The following is a 17,663-nucleotide window of genomic DNA, read 5'->3' as shown; positions in this document are numbered from 1 at the left end:
TTTAATGTTGGGTTTATTTCAGCAGTGAGAGACAGAATAAAAACACAAATATCCAGAAAAACGCATTTCAAAAAAGTTATAAATGAATTTGCATTTTAACTATGTGCCTACCAGGCCAATTCGGACTCTTCGCTCCTACATGTAAAAATCATCATTTTTTTGCTATAAAATTACTCGGAGCCCCCAAATATTTATATATTTGTGTTTAGCAGAGAACCTAGGGAATAAAATGGTGGTCATTGCAACTTTTTTTATCTTGCACGGTATTTGCGCAGCAATTTTTCAAATGCTTTTTTTTGGGAAAAAAATGTTTTTTCATGCATTAAAAAAAAAAAAAAACAGGAAAGTTATCCCAGTTTTTTTTTTTTTTTGCATAATGGGAAAGACGATGTTACACAGAGTAAATGGATACCTAACATGTCATGCTTTAAAAATCGTGGAATAGCACCAAACTTCAGTACTTAAAAATCCCCATAGGCGACGCTTTAAATTTTTTTTACAGGTTATCTGTTTAGAGTTACAGAGGAGGTCTAGTGCTAGAATTATTGCCCTTGCTCTAACATTCACGGCGATACCTCACGTGTGATATGAACGCCGTTTGCATATGTGGGCATGACCTACATATGCATTTGCTTCTGCAAAAGGGGGTGGGGCGCTTAAAATTTTTTTTTTATTATTGTTTATTTTACTTTTATTTTTCTATTTTGACGCTTTTATGTAAACGTCCCTTGTGATAGGAATAGGGCATGACAGGTCCTCTTTACAGCGAGATCTAGGGTCTATAAGTCCCCAGATCTCGCCTCTAGGCTAGGAAGCCTGAAATAAAAAAACAATTAAAATTACCTCGGCTTCTCAGCCGAGGCGGCGGCATTTTATCAAATGCAGAGGCGGGGCGTGATGTCCTAACCACGCCTGGCCTCTGAAAGGTCATAGAGACTTCCAGGGACCATCTGGCCTGCCAGATTCTTTATTCTCAACTTCTGGCACCGGTCGATTCCTTCTCCGGCTCACCAATCGCACGGGCGAGCCAGTAGAAGGACCAGAGGGTGGCGGGAGGAGGAAGACTTCCCCTCCCGCTGCCTGTAAGAACGATCAAGCAGCTGAGCACTGATTGTTCTTACGGTGCAGGGAATAGCCGGCTGTAAAAGAAGGTATCTGAATAATACTTTGAACTGCAGGCATCATTCAGATATCACTACTCAAAGTCTGCAACGTTATATGATAGCGTGGTGCCAGGAAGTGGTTAATGAGTGAAATATGTATTTGATCCCCTATCAATCAGCAACATTTCTGGCTCCCAGGTGTCTTCTATACAGGTAATGAACTGATGAACACCTATGTGAATTGGGTGCAGTTTTCCCAATTCGCATAGCAGGAGAATGTGACCGGCTCTCTATGGAGATGCTGTACGTTACTGGCTCTGTTTCAGGGCCAATTTTCAGGCAGAGATTAAGCCCTGATTCATCCCTGAACCTGAGAACAGGGATGCACAGCTGTCAAGAAGGACATTCTGACCACCCGGCTGTTCCCAGAAATCTTACCTGCAGAATCTCCAGCAGAAGAGCCAACCGGCGCACACTAGTGCACGTTAACCCAGGTGGGTGCACGCGGGTGCTCGCTAACACTGTCGGCCGCACGCGGGTTCGAGCTAATGCTAATGGGCGCACGCAGGTGCGCGCTAATGATAATGTGAGTGTGCGAACGCGCACGAGTATGCGTGTGTGTGCACAGACTTGTACGCGCACGGACGCGCAGTATGGCGGATCTTGGAGCCAAAGGGGTTATTTAAAGGGACCTGTCACCTTGCCTCCCTCCTGTTCGGTCTACAGCGTTCCTGAGAGACCCCTCTGCTATACCTTACTTGTTACCTGATACCTGTTACCCGGCTTGCCTCTGACTACCCTCTGTTTACTGCCTGCCACTGACCCCGGATTGTCTTGACTATTCTTCTGCCTGCTGCCTTGGTAACTATCCAGTCTGCCTGTGTATGACCCGGCTCGTCTCCGACTACGCCTTACCTGCCGCTGTTGCTGTTCCTGCCTACCAGCATCCAACCCGGCCTGCTTGAAGATCTGCTAGTGTCCTGATCTACAAGACCCCTTCCTCTCTGTTCCGGTGTTCTTGCTGCTCCTGCTCTCCACTGATCCCAGTTCCAGCCTGCATCTGGTTCCCCATCTGCTACTCGGAGTCCGGACCATCCCCTGCATTTTTGACCTGCCAGGCACTTGTGCCCCTTCTGTGCTCCTGAACATCTGTCTGCTCTACCAGGAGTTCTTGAGCCATAGGAATAAGAGAAGCCGCTCCCTGCATCCATGGGCTCAACCATCAGGTACGTGACAACAGCGTTTCTGTGAGATCTACAGCCAGTTCCAGTGTGAACCGAGCCTAAAGGGATTACTCCTAATCTCAGCTTGATGTAATGTGTAAGGTTCCTCTGCACCAACCAAATAAAAAGAGTGAAAAACTGCTGCATGCACTGGAAGGGGTTACTCCTACCCAATAAAATTATTGTCTATGTGTAATAGTGCCGCGCAGTGTATAGGTGGAGAAAGTCAGGGGGAGAGATGAAAGTAAGAAACAGAAGAGGAGAGAGTGAAAGAAAGGGTAGTTCACCAGTGGGATGAAAGAAAAAAGGGAATAAATAGAGATATATAAATGAACTTATATTGCAAATATGCTGAATTAGTAATCACCTCTTCAAACAAGCATTCACTTTAAGTATCACTATATAGCATGCGTGCTCAGACAAAATCGTGCCAAACAGTAATCCAAGTAAAGTGGGAGCTGGGTACATGTGTGCCAAAAAATTATCTTTCCTATATGATATAGGGTTATATGATGCTCCAACACTGCAAAGAAAGTGCCAACTGCCAAAACTTATTTGTGCAAATGTTGCAGGGAAACAAATATAAATTAACCAATGACAGAAAAGTGCCAAACTTCTCTGTGAAAGTAAAAAACTTATGAATATATGTAACAGCTGATGAACATAAATTAATTAACTGTGCAACTCATATGATACAATTGTGCAAACTCTCCAAACAAAAATATCAAAGAATAAAGTGCCAGTGCTTCTAGATAATCATAAGATTGAGCAGTCCATACAAAGTGGATGTGCAGATGCTGCCAGTGCAACCTTCAGAAACAAATCATTACGAGATTTAGTGTTGGTGCTGTATGGATCATGCAAGCAAAGAGGTGCAGCAATCCTTTCTTTCCCTCCGTTCGGTGGGTGGGTGTCCCCTTACCTTACAGCTGTAAGGTTACAGCATAATCCCAATAATGGTAAGGGTCTCCTTGTGTCCCCAAACTGAGTATCTCAGGGCGGGTGTACCTCACAGAGCATAAAAAACGGTACTTGATAGTGTAGTAATTTATTTAATTTTAACAGGGTGCTCACACTTTGGAGCATAAAACAAACAGCAATATATACATGAGACGAGCGGTGAGCTCAGACATCACTTCCGGTGTTATATATTGCTATTTGTTTTATGCTCCAAAGTGTGAGTACCCTGTTAGTATTAAATAAATAAAACTGAAATGCATAAACAGAATATGAACTTTACTTGGAAAAGTATTTGTTATTCTGTAAAGCTTTTCTTGCTACATCTGCCACACCACACACACTGGTTCAGCGTGGCAGCTTCTTGGGTTGTCTCTCTGCTCCCTAGACAGACCTGATGATATTGATTCATTCTTGCATGAGCAGGCTGGAGTCAGAGAGTGATAGTATGCAGTATAGCGGAGGAGGTGTGTGATTCACAGAATGACATATTAAGATTGATTTACTAAAGGCAAATAAACTGTGCACTGCAAGTGCAGTTGCTCTAGATCTGAGGGGAAGCTCTGCTGGTTTTCTATCATCCAATCAGGTGCAAGCAAAAATTCAGTTTTGTTTATTTTCCTTGCACGTGATTTGGTCTTCTTTGCAAAGTGATGCTTTACCTCATTTACTAAGCTCTGAAGCAAGTGCACTTGTAGTGAACAATATATTTATCTTTAGTAAATCAACCCTGTTTGGTAGCTAAAGCCATACCCATTAATGTATTACAATAGTTAACTGTTTTCTTTCAGTCCTGCCTTAAACTGGCCACACATCTTACAAGCTAAACGTTCAACCTACTATTGGTTTAGCAACATTTTTGTATTAAAGAATGCTTACTTAAGCTACCCATTTAATTCATGTTCAGTCAGGTGGGCCCTTACACAACACAGCTGTTGAAAGATGCTGCTCATCTAACAGATGAGATGCAAGTCAAATCTGATCATGTGCAGTCAGCTTTAAAGTGGTTGTTAAGCTACTCCTACATGTATACACCATTAGCACTGCCTCCTATTGTAGTATCCCCCTCTGTGTGTGATTTATAAATGCTGCACGTACCTAATTTCAGAGCCGAGATTGCGATCACACGACCAGCCAGCTTTCTACTTTTTTCCTCTGAGAGATGCAGCGGTAGTGGCTGAGATTCCTCTGCTGATGTCCGTCTGGAGAGGAGAGAGCTGGCTGGTCATGTGATCGCAATCTTGGCTCTTAATGAGATATTTACAACATGCAATATGAAGCAGTGCAGATGGTGTATACAGATTAGTGTTATGAGAGTAGCAGGAAGGGGGACTCACTTAAACTGACCACGGTGTCTGTACTCAGCAGCCATGATACAGCCATGATACACCGCGGTCAGTTTACAGAGGGGTGACGAGAAACTGGCAGGATCAGACAGGTTTTTTAGGTGTTACAGGGGGCCAAATGACACGGGACAAACACTTTAATTTGATGTAGAATTCAGCCCACACAATATAAACGCATTAGCGTGTGCTAGCAAATGCCTGCGGCAATTAGCACAGCATAATTGCCAACTTTGTGGATCCTCTGTGTCAACGTGTCATATTTACAAAAATGTTGTCCAAATCCAAATTTTGTGCAAAGTTCAACTATTTGTGACCTGAGTAAACCAGGGCTTGATGATTGCTGCAAGACGATTAACTTATGCAACAGCAGTTATGTGGTCTACTGATTGCTGATAGAGGAGGCACTATAGAACTGTTTTCCTGCAATGTGCATATACAAGTCTGGTATTGCATTAGCTGTACAATCCAGATATCTATGTGTAGAGGGGCAGTACCCTAGTCCCCATTATTATTGAAAATTTGTATTAAACCCCAAAACAAAAGTGTAATATATTGCAGATTGCCAATTCTTAGGTATGGAGACTGCATTAATTTTTCTTTTTTTACTTTCACCTGGTAATCCTGCCAGTAAGTCTGGTATCTTTCAACTTCTTTTAACAGACCAGGCTGTCCAACAAATGTAGCAGTTAGGCAGTTGAGAACAATAATTTAACACTGATGTGGGTGCCTACACTGGTAAGCTTTTATTCATTTATGTAAAACCTTTATCCCAAAAGGAAAAAACATTTTTGTAAACGGCGCTCATTAAAAAGTGTTAGGCAGAGTTTGGCTTTAATTTGTTAGTCAATTTGCTAGTGCATTTAACACTAACCTGTCTGCAGATGTACAATGCTGCTGTCCAAAGGTGTTTCAGTTGCTTCTCCATTGGAGTCTAGACACCCTAAAGCCTCATACACACGGTACTATTGTTGACAGGGGATTGTCTGTTGACAGACTGTTCTAAAATCTTACCATTAGTGTGCTCCTTTTGTCAACTGTTGTCCAACTTTCGGGCCAACAAATGTTGGATGGCAGGCTAGTAAATTTTCGCTGGTTTGACGTCATATTTTTGTATGGTCAATACACAAATCCGTCGCACAAAAGTCGAAAATACAAACACGCATGCTCAAAATCCATGCTCAAGGGTGGCGCTTAGGAGCTGAAATTCTTCATAGTACATCACTACCTTAGTGTTTGTAGCACGACAATTGTGTAACGTTAGTATGCAAGACAAGATCCTGGCACACAAAAATCAGAAGCTCGGATGGCCAACAATCGTACAGTGTGTGCTAGGTTTAAGACAGCAAGTGAGTTACTGGCTGGATCACCAGGTGAAAATAAAGGTGGGGGGAGCCAAAACAAGAAAAGGAATTACATACGGTAGGTACTGCCTCACTTAGTATTTAAATAGGGTTAGGGGTGGGTACCATCATCCTAATTAAGTTGATAGAAAACGGGACGGGTTAACATGAGCTACTCTAAACAAAATGCCCTGTAACGCCTATGGTGGTTGATGGACTATCTCGGTACCCAGTGATTTGGGACAAGAAAACAAATGTAGCCACCACATTTAAGGATTGGTAAGCTGCAATATATTACATTTTTGTTTTTGCGTTTTATAATGCTTTAATTTGCTTTGAGACTCTGGAACATCAACAGTGATTTGATGATTTCTGCACATGATAGTACAGCATGTCTTCTAGTGCCATTCTCTTTGTGTAATGACACAGCACAGCATATGACAGAGTCTGGAGCACACAGTAGAGCAGGTGCACTTAGAGATAACAGCACTGCTCTGATATTGTAAACTGAGGGCATCATTTGGGATTGGTAGGGCGCAAGAGGTTTGTTGTGACAATAAATCCAAGCTATAAGCCCTCAGTTTATGGGGGTTTAGAAGATCAGCTCTCTCTGGTATTTCTGTATATTTCTCCCATAAGATAAGAAGTACTCCTGGTAACTTAAACCTTGTTCTAAAGTAGAATGATTGATTGGATTTTATTGTTATATAAGGTGCTTTACTACCATGTCCTTAATAAGAAAGACAGTGGAATCATGGCATTCACATCAATGGGACAACAGCCTATTTAATTTCTGCTGTAAAACTCTCTAAGCCGTGTAAAATCACTTCAGTTTCATATGCATTATTGTATACTACTTCTAGACAGGACTACTGTCTAATCCAGCCTCTTTCCATCAGGGTGCCTTCATGATTCTTCAGGGGTGCCTTGGCAAAATGCCTCAAAATTACCCCAAATTGCTTAAAAATTGTATACACGCCAGCAGGTTGACCAAGCCTGCATTTATGTTACACAAAGGTTTCCATTGTGCAACTTTACAACTTTGAAGTGAAACTTCACTTTCCCAATCAACATTGATTATTTTTAATCCTCATGCTGCTAGCATTAGTACACATATAGGGAAGTCTATCATATTTCCGTGTTTTAAAATTTTGTTTACATTTCTTCAGTTATTTCCTGGTTTCTTGCCTAGGCAAATGATCTCATGCTTCCCAGTTGTCTTCAGAAACAGATGGATTCTAGGAAGTGAATGCTATGTGAATCATTTGCTCTTACTCAAGATGGCCATGTCCAGAAATGCTAAGGGCCGGTTCACACTGCGACGCGAGGCGAGGCGACACGGCTCGCCTCGCCTCGCTCCCGCAAGTCGCCCCCATTCAGTACTATGGAACCGTTCTGAGAGGAGCGACTCGAGTCGCTCCGACTCAGAAAAAAGGTTCCTGTACTTCTTCTGGGCGACTTCGGGGGCGACTTGCATTGACTTCTATGCAGAAGTCCTCTGCAAGTCGCCGCTGAGCTCCCCGCAAGTCGCGGCGAGGTAAGTCGGAGACGCCTCGCCGCGGCTCGCTGTGTGAACCGGCCCTAAGGGGAGGTGTTTTTCAAAGTGGTTTGCATTGAATTAAATAGTGCTTTTGGTTTGTGGCGCTCAGATGAGGTGGCGATCTATTCAGGCCAGCCGCCAGCATCCTAACAACCGCTGATGTCTTTGGCTCATTAAGAGGACATCGGGCACCTTCACAGCATCCTTGTTTGATCCCCCACCACCCCTCTTTGTCAGCATTGGGGTCATGTTGGCTGCATAGGGGTGAGAAAATGAGAAATCACAAATGCTAGAATACTAGTCCATATCAGTGTGCAAAAGTATATTTGCTTGGAAAGAATAAATCCCTTCTAATACTGAGCCTCTTATGTGTGTGGATGGATGTTGCTGCAATATATAACCCTATAAGTTTAGTTTTTTACATTTTAAAGTGGAGTGCCTCAAGATTGTCCATAATTTTAAAGTGTGCCTTGACTTAATAAAGACTGAGAAACACTGGTCTAATCTATGATTTAAATAATGCTAGAAATGTCCATGAAGGTCCCCATTTATCTAGGTCAGGGTATATCTGGTAGTACATAGTCACATTCATCTGGCCTTGTTCTGTGATGTAGAAGCATAGCTTCTCCAAATGTCTGTGAAGGACATTTTGTTATCGAAGTCAGGGTATATAACTAGTAGTTGGTCACATTCATCTGGTTATGGCTGTACAATCAGCAGTGCAAGTACACTATTGACTATTGCTGTTTTTATTTTATAAGCTGTTTCTTAGTTGTTTTGTGTCTAACTGTTGCCGATTAAGTGTTAAAGCGGTAGTAAACCCGCAATGTTTTTTTTTTTTTTTTTAAACCTGCAAAGCAAAAGGCATAATGAGCTAGTATGCACCGCATACTAGCTCATTATGAAATACTTACCTTAGAACGAGGCCCCGACATCTGGCCCGATCCACGCCGAGGGAGCCGACATGCTCCCTCGGCGTCTCGGCGCTGTGAGTGGCCGGAGCCGCGATATCGTCAGAGATTTCAGTCCGGCCGCACGAGCGCTGCCGGATTTTCACGGAGAGAACTCCCTTGTGCGCATGCGCCGCTGCAGTCAGCGGCGCATACCGAGGGGAATATCTCCTAAACCGTACAGGTTTAGGAGATATTTTTTTTACCTACAGGTAAGCCTTATTATAGGCTTTCCTGTAGGTAAAAGTTAAAAAAATGACCATACTACCACTTTAACACACTTACCCCTGTACACATTTTTTTCTTGAGTTAGCAGTAAATGTAGATGGTTGAGCTGTGATTTTACTGCCCCCCCTTCCACCACATAACATATAAACACAGCAATGCAGTCGCTCAGGATTATATCCATGCCACAGCAAAAGTTTAAGTAGGTAGGGTAAATTAGGCAGCGAGGAGACAACATATTACCTCCCTACCACCTGTCAAATGCCCCTGAAAACGAATCAAGTACGAATCATTTTTAGAGGCGCAGCGAGTACTGCTGCATGTATGAATAATTCCTTTGTGTGTCTTACTGAAGCCAACACTTTTTTTCTTTTTTTCTTTTTTTTTTTGACAGTGGTTGCTGTCTAACTTCCTGTTCTAGCAATTAAATGCTCACGGGCAGGAAATGAGTAGTAAAATCCCAACAGAGGCTCAAACTCTTCTAACAAAAATTTATTTTGGCTGGAGACTTTACATACAGTTAGGGGAATTTACTAAGACTATAGTAGCCAGAATCTGGAGCAGCTGGCCTAAAGAAACTAATTTTAGTAAACTACCATTACCAACTGCTGCATACCAGTGTTTTTTTTGGCAGCAAATTCCAACTCCGTTTTAGTCTTAGTCAATGAAATCTCCAGGACATTTTAGCCGACTAAAATGATTTATCTAAAATCTAATGGGTGTAGTTAAATTGTAATGCATTATTTAAGCATTTCTCTACAATTTCCAAACTCATATGCTGCTGGAGTGAAGAATTTAATATGTTATTATTAATGGTACGGAGGTATGAACATGCACTGCAGACCAGTATTAATTTTGACGTCAAATTTCAATGTGGCATTTTAGTTTTAGTCCCATTTTAGTCCTTTCACTATATTTTAGTCATCTCAATTGTTTTAGTTTGTCGTATTTTAGTTCACTAAAATGGTATGACGTTAGTCGACTAAAATGTTTTAGTCAGTTTTAGTCAACAAAATTAACACTGCTACATTACAGTATTTGGCACTGTGTTCCAGCAGCAATACAGGCGACTTCCCGTCTGCTGCCGGAACTGAAAGCGGGATTCCGCTCTTTTTTTATTTTTTTCTTACCTGTCTCACTGGTGGGCGAGTGCTACCTTCGATTGGCATCCACGTCCGGCGTTTATTTGACCCCCGGCGCGACGAATCTTTTCCTCAGGCGTTTTCCATTTTAACTGTGGGCGTCTGAAGCCCACAGGCATTTACTTCCTGGTATATGATGACGTCTGGCTCCCAGCATGCTCCGCTCCATCTTGCACATGCTCAGTGAGAGCAGTGACAAGGAAAGAAAAACTTTCATTGTCCCCCATGGATTCTTGGGAAATTTCCCAGGGACCATTGCGAGGACGATAGCCACGCCTACTCCCACGGGAGGACAACCCGGAAGTCAGCTGAAACATCAGAAATAAAAGGTAAGTAAATAATATTTTTTTTTTCAGGGTTCGTTTAGGTAAGTATGCTATCTGTTGATTTTAATAACATGAACTTTAATTTTTAGGTACCAAACCACTTGAAGAGAGTCGGCCTGAATTCAGATCCACCATTCAGGAAAAGCCTTGTATTTTTATCATTTAATACAAGCCTTCATCTGATTGGCAGAGGGGAGGAGGCAGGAGGTTAATGTCATGATTTCTACCTGGATTGTAATTTTGGGCAGCAGACGGGAAGTTACCCCTAAAACTACTTAAAGTCAAAGTAAAACTGGAATTCTAACAGTTTGTCACTGCACCTTCATTGTTCTGTCAGCATTTTGAAGGTGGGGATATAACCCCATTGTATTCCTTAACTCTAAGGCAGAAATATTGTATGTAAACCACAAAAGTAGCTGGACAGAATTACAAATCCTTAAACATATAGAACAGCTGACATATAATGTATCTGCCAGTTTGCCTAGAGTTCAGTTTTAATGTTGGTAGCATGTTTTTTAATTGAATATGTGACCTTATGTCATGATTGTTGATTGTGTCCCTCAATGTGACCCACCCCTGCCCCCTGTCAATACATCTTCACTTCAACAGTTTTTAAACTGCATATTGGAATTCTAATATGTTTTCTTGACTTGCTTTAAGGATACCGGTACAGCGTTATATGACTGGAGCCTCCAAGGTGTTGTAACTCTGGAGTCTTTGTGGAAAGATGGTGGAAAGAAGAAATCTGCAAAAAAAGAAGAAAAGGTAGGAATGTTATACAAATCTATAACTGTCAAAATGTGTGACTTGTATTATAAGGATTTCTGTTAACATCTATAGGTATTTTAGGGATTGCACTGGCAAACAACAAACTGTCCAGTTTTTTGTTTTTTTAATATATAATTTTTTGTGGCTAGTTAGAGCCTCGTGGCCTGTATATTGCCTGGGCAGGTATTTTAGGGATTACACTGGCAAACACTGTCTATTGCCTGGGCTGTGCAGTCTTGGTACACTCCCATAGCCTAGGAATAAAGTCAAACACTCTGTACCAGCAATCATTAAGTGTCCCCCTTGATTGTCTGTGCAGTATTAACACCAAAGCTGCAGGGAGCGCTTGTCAGCTTTAAGGATCTGTGCTGAGTATCCAATAAAACCCATGAATATGGCCATTGAAGATGTCTGCTTTGGTATAAAACATGCTCTTAGCAGAGCTGGATGACAGAAAGTTCAGGGTAATGCTTAGATGTTATCTAAGCTCCCACTGTCAAAACATGTTTAGTAAAATTACTATAATTGCTATGAGTACATAACAAAGACAAAATACCAGAAAAAACACCAAAGAATATTGTTCATTCCCATGCAAGGCTAAACAAACCTTTAAGACATAACTGCTATGGGAAATTTCAAAACCATTTACTTACATCATTTACTGACACGCTCATTATTGTAAAAGAAGTAATTCTGCATGAACTACATATTTCATAGACTTAAATACTGTGTTTCAGGATATCACACAGACAGAGGCGGCTCTCTAATTAGGAAAATTAGGCGGTCTCTTAAGGCTTTGCATTCACAGGGGCCTCAAGGCTGCCTAGTTTGCCTAATTAAAGAGCCGCCTTTGCTGACAGCCGGGATCCCTGCCATTAGCACAGTCCGAGTCCACTCACTGCTACACTAAGACAGCAGGCTGCAAGTGGGACCAGTTTATCAGGTGATCGGAGCTCACAGACGGCTCCAGATCACAGCAAGGGAGATTATGGTATTTGTAAATTGAAATCATATCCCCTCTCAAGTGTCTCTTCTCCAGATAGAATAAGTTCAGTGCTCGCAACCTTTCTTCATAACGAATATCCTCCAGACCCTGTATTGGCTTTGTTGCCCTTCTTTGTACTCGCTCTATTTCCAGTTCATCCTTTCTGAGGACTGGTGACCATAACTGGACAGCATACTCCAGGTGCGGCCAGACCAGATTCTTGTAGAATGGGAGAATTGTCACTTTATCCCCTTTTTAATGCATGCCCTTTTATTCTGTTTGCTTTGTTAGCAGCAGCCTGGCATTGCATGCAATTACTGAGCCTATCATCTACTAGGACCCCCAGGTCCTTTTCCATCCCATATTTCCCCAGAGTTTCACCCCCTAGTGAGTAGATTGCATTCATATTTTTGCCACCCAAATGTATTATTTTAAATTTTTCTACATTAAACCTCATTTGCCATGTATATAAAAAGAATTCAATACGGATGGCCGCACTCCATCAAAGATTTCTTTATTGGTTAAAATCCATACAGCAAACAATGAAATTGCTTGCTAACATGTTTCACACCGTAACTACTGGTGCTTAATCATATCTGAGCGCTATGAGTGAGCACCAGTAGTTACGGTGTGAAACATGTTAACAAGCAATTTCATCTTTTGCTGTATGGATTTTAACCAATAAATTATCCTCCCCCTGTTCTGTACCCTCCTGTCCCCTGTACTGTGCCCACTTTCCCTCCCCCTGTGCCCTCCTGCTCCGCTTGTACTGTACTCCCCTGCCCCCTGTGCTTTGCCCCCCGCTTCCTCCTTTACTGCACCCTCCTGCCCCCTGTACTGTGCCCACTTACCCTCCCCCTGTGCTGTGCCCTCATGTTCCCGTTGTACTGTGCCCACTTACCCTCCCCCTTTGCTGTGCCCTCCTGCTCCCTCCTTTACCCTACTCTCCTGCCCTGTGCCGACTTACTCTCCTCCTGTGCTGTGCCCTCCTGTCCCCCTCCCCTGCACTGTACCTTCCTGCTCCCCCTGTACTGTACCCTCCTGCCCCCTGTACTGTACCCTCCTGCCCCCTGTACTGTGTCCACTTACCCTCCCCCTGTGCTGTAACCTCCTTATACTGTTAATTTTTATTGCGTGAATTATTCTTCCCATTATGGGTGTAAGTGGGGCCTCATGCCTAAGTTTTGCCTAAGGCCTCACAAAGCCCAGAGCCACCTCTGCACACAGATAATTTAATAAGATGTTTATTTCATTTAAAGTCATCCCCATCTGTGAATAGTAACCAGTCGTCAGCTGAGGAGACTACACAGAGTTCATCCGAAATCTCTAAATAAAGGTAGGTCTGATGGACTGTATATCTATCCATTTGTTAAACAGTCACATGCTGAAGAGAAGACTACACAGGTTAAAAAAAAAATCAGCCCTGGTTTATTAGAGCTGCATGGATTGAATTTATCCATGCATTACCTACAGCAGCCAATCAGGTTTTATGCCTTGGTGAAACAAAAACTAAAATCTGGATATATATATATATATATACACAAGTCATACATTCATTTTATTTACAGTAAAGTGCACCTGTGCCTGGGTTGAGGATGTTAAAGCAATACCATATTCTTAAGCAGTAAAGAGCTTTAAAACAAACCTTTAATGATTTCTGAAGCTGCAGGTATTGTGGTGCAACCCCGCACCCGAAATTCACAACAGAGGCACTTGAAATTACAACTCCATTCCACTCACATATTGTTATGTTACAGCTTTATTCCAAAATTGGTTAAATTCATTATTTCCCTCAGAATTCTACAAAGCATACCCCATAATGATGACCTGTAAGAAGTTTGTTTGAAATCTTTGCAAATTTATTAAAAATGAAAAAGAAATCACATGTACATAAGTATTCATAGCCTTTGCTCAATGCTTTGTTGAGGCACCTTTGGCACCAATTACAGCCTCAAGTCTTTTTGAGTATGATGCTACAAGCTCGGCACACCTATTTTTCGTCAGTTTCTCCCATTCTTCTTTGCAAGACCTCACAAGCTTCATCAGGTTGGATGGGGAAAGTCGGTGCACAGCCATTTTTAGATCTCTCCAGAGATGTTCGATCGGGTTCAAGTCAGTGTTCTGGCTGGACCACTCAAGGACATTGACAGAGATTATGCTGTAGCAACTCTTGTTATCCTGGCTGTGTGCTTGGGATTGTTTTCCTGTTGGAAGATGAACCTTTGCCCCTGTCTGAGGTCCAAAGAGCTCTGGAGCCGGTTTTCATCAAGAATGTCTCTTTACATTGTTGCATTCCTCTTTTCCTTGATCCTGAGTAGTCTCCCAGTTCTTGCTGCTGAAAAACATCCCCACAGCATGATTCTGCCACCACCATGCTTTACTGTTGGGATGGTATTGGCAAGGCGATGATCGGTTCCTAATTTCCTCCAGACATGATGGTAGCAATTCAGGCCAAAGAGTTCAATCTTTGTTTCATCAGACCAGAGAATTTTGCTTCTCATGGTCTGAGAGTCCTTCAGGTGCCTTTTGGCAAAATCCAGGGGGACTGCCACGTGCCTTTTTACTGAGGAGTGGCTTCCGTTTGGCCAGTCTACCATATGGGCCTGATTGGTGGAGTGCTGCAAAGAAGGTCATTCTGGAAGGTTTTCCTCTCTCCACAGAGAAATGGTGGAACTCTGTCAGAGTGACCACCGGGTTCTTGGTCACCTCCCTGACTCCTCCCCCGATCGCTCAGTTTGGCAGGGCAACCCGCTCTAGGAAGACTCCTAGTGGTTCCAACCTTCCATTTACAGATGATAGAGGCCGCTGTGTTCATTGGGACCTTCAATGCTGCAGAAATTTTTTTGTACCCTTCCCCAGATCTGTGTTTCAATACAATCCTGTCTCTGGGGTCTACAGACAATTCCTTGGACTTCATGGCTTGGTTTGTGCTCTGACATGCACTTTTAACTGTGGGACCTTTATATAGACAGGTGTGTGCCTTTCCAAATCATGTCCAATCAACTGAATTTACTATAGGTGGATTCCAATCAAGTTGTAGAAACATCTCAACTATGATCTGTGGAAACAGGATACACCTGCGCTCAATTTGGAGTGTCACGCCAAAAACTGTGAATACTTCTATGAATGTGATTTATTTATTTTTTAATACATTTGCAAAAATTTTAATCAAACATTTTTCACATTGTCATTATGGAATATTGTTTGTAGAATTTTGAAGAAAATAATCCAGTTTGGAATAAGGCTGTAACATAAAATGTGGAAAAAGTGAATCACTGTACGTATATGCTTTAACGTTCCATCACCTAGGCACAGGTGCACTTTCATACTACAGTGCAGTGTGCCATACAAGAGTATAATTCATACACACTGTATGTTTGCAACTATTAAAAGTATAAGATTTTGCCTTTAGTTAAAAGGAAATAGAACTTCCCTGCTACGTGTGTAGTAAAGGGAAGCTTTCATACATTTCGTAAGCACATCTTTTTGGCCTTCATGGTCACAAGTTCCAGGAGCTGCAGCCTTCACTTTCGATACAGTGGATGCAAATGTGGTAGCTTTGTGGCCACAAGAAACTGTCCTGCCATGACATGCTTGTAAGACAACTGGTGTTCCTGCTTACAGACCGAAATTTGTGTTCTTGCAGTTCATGCATGTACCTATTTTTGTGTTTTACATTTCTTTGTTCATCTGACAAGGGTACGCAGTTAAACTAATATATATTACAAATTTACTTTTTCTGCATTTAAACTGAAACTATTTATTCTTTTTTTATTTGCTGTATTACATGAGTATTGAATCTCCAGATGTTTGCAAAAACAATTGAGTACGGTCTTTGATACTTTTTAATGATTTATCTAATGATTAGTACTGCTTGGACCTTTAAGAAGGTGGTACACCCCAAAAACTTGTCCTGAAAATGTGGATGTTAATGTAAATGAAAAAAAAAAAAAAAAAACACGAACAGTACTCAATTGTTTTTGTAACAAGTGCACGAATATTATTATTATTATACAGGATTTATATAGCACCAACATTTTGCGCAGCGCTTTACAATATGAGGGCAGACAGTACACTTACAATACAAATCAATACAGGAGGGATCAGAGGGTCCTGCTTGTTAGAGCTTACAGTCTAATATGGCTGCAATCACCTCAAGCAGATGTTTGCAGAGAGAGGAAACTGCTAGTTAGAACGCTGCTACAAATGTGTAGATGGCTCTATTGGACCAAATACAGTCTCCACCTGTTCTACTCGCTTACACATCTGTACAGCAGCTATTGCAAAAATGGTGCATCTGTAATCACTTCTGCATTGATAAATCACTACTGATAGTGATTTTCCCCAACAAGTCATTATAGAGGATACTTGATAATCACTATTTGCATCTAAAAACCACATAATGTGACCCCAGCAAAATTTCACTAAAACAAACCTTTACTGAAATAAATCTGTGTAGGACTTCCCTGTGCCTTTAAAATAAATCATTTTAGAGCATCCCTGTGCCTCTGCCAGAGACCCAGCATGCCTTCCACTGGTGTTTTCCTAATGATGTTGGACAGACACAGACAAATCGTTATGGTTGTCTGGTTTCGACCAGCCAGCTTGCACATTAACATCTTTTAGCTTCCGAAACCAAAACATCATGGCTTTTGGAGATTTAAGCTGGACATTTACAGTACTACTAGAATTTCTTTAGAAAATTTGTGTTTTCTGAATGTTTGTTCTATTTGCTAATGGTTACTAGGGTCAAATCAATGATCACTTTTGAATGTAGTAACAAGAAAATGAGGAGCAGGATGGAAACTTTTTTTCTCAGACAGACAAAATTCTAACTGTAAATATGGTTTTCATTCAGGAAAATCATACATATACTTTGCATTCATTTGTATTTCACAATATTGTTTATAAACCTTTACAAGTTAATAAAAATACTGCATAAATTGTGATGCAGACCAGGACTTCCTCTCTGTCCGAGATTGCACAGGAATGCGACACATAGGAGTGCGATTCCTATGTGATGGTCTTTGACAGCCCATTCATTTGAATGGGCTGCAAAATGCATCGGACCATGGGAAAAGTAGTTATTGCACTACTATTAAAAACGCACTACACCAAACTAGATGGTACTGTGGTTTATGCCTGAAGTTTGTTAGAACATTTTTAAAATGCATACACAGATCAAATCCTGTGTTCTGAGTGTCCAGAATGAGAGTGCATTACACGTCAGTCACTTTAATGTGAATCTCAATGTATAATAACATATTTCTCTGTGTACAGGTTCCTCCATTGTGCGATTACATTGTGGAACAGCTTCCAGTTCATCTCAGGAAATCCACAACTTGCACTGATGCACCAGAAGGAGTGTCTTTGTGAATTTAAGGCACGTGCACTTAGCAGTTACTCATGATCCAAAGTCAGATTCTGTTATTTATGTACCAAATTGACATAAGCCAATAAAATCTTTTATTTGCGTTTGCTTTGGCTTTAATTGCATGCATATACAGAAGCTTGTATTTTACAATTTATATACTAATGGAGACATGTCATGAAAAAAATGCAGAGCCCATTGTTGCTGACCCCATTTAAAAATGTAGAATACATAGCTGTCTCTGGTTTAGTACTTTCCTGAGTACTGACCTGGAATAAGCATCCATTCACAGCTCTTAAAATTCCCAACTTGCACCCTTGCATTCAAATTGCAATAAAACCAGAATGTCAGTAAAACGGGCAAGCGACTAGCATTTCCAAAAAGGAG

General features: G+C 41.5%; 1 protein-coding gene across 2 annotated transcripts in view; it reads left to right on the top strand.

The window, feature by feature from the left end:
* APOO (apolipoprotein O) overlaps window positions 1-17,383 on the top strand; it is a 236,529-nt gene extending 219,146 nt beyond the window's left edge. For both annotated transcript variants that reach the window (XM_077480702.1, XM_077480701.1), the window contains exons 7-9: window positions 10,813-10,917; window positions 13,165-13,241; window positions 17,186-17,383. In XM_077480702.1, coding sequence (XP_077336828.1) covers window positions 10,813-10,917; window positions 13,165-13,239 — 180 coding nt within the window. In that variant the 3' untranslated portion in view covers window positions 13,240-13,241; window positions 17,186-17,383. The remainder of the gene's footprint in view (window positions 1-10,812; window positions 10,918-13,164; window positions 13,242-17,185) is intronic.
* Window positions 17,384-17,663: the final 280 nt, after the last annotated feature.

Source organism: Lithobates pipiens, unplaced genomic scaffold (genome assembly GCF_037356315.1).
Source record: "Lithobates pipiens isolate NorthernLeopardFrog02 unplaced genomic scaffold, aLitPip1_a1.2 Scaffold_16, whole genome shotgun sequence".
Lineage (NCBI taxonomy): Eukaryota > Metazoa > Chordata > Amphibia > Anura > Ranidae > Lithobates > Lithobates pipiens.
The sequence above is the reverse complement of the archived record's forward strand: the minus strand, read 5'-3'. Positions and strand labels throughout refer to the sequence as shown.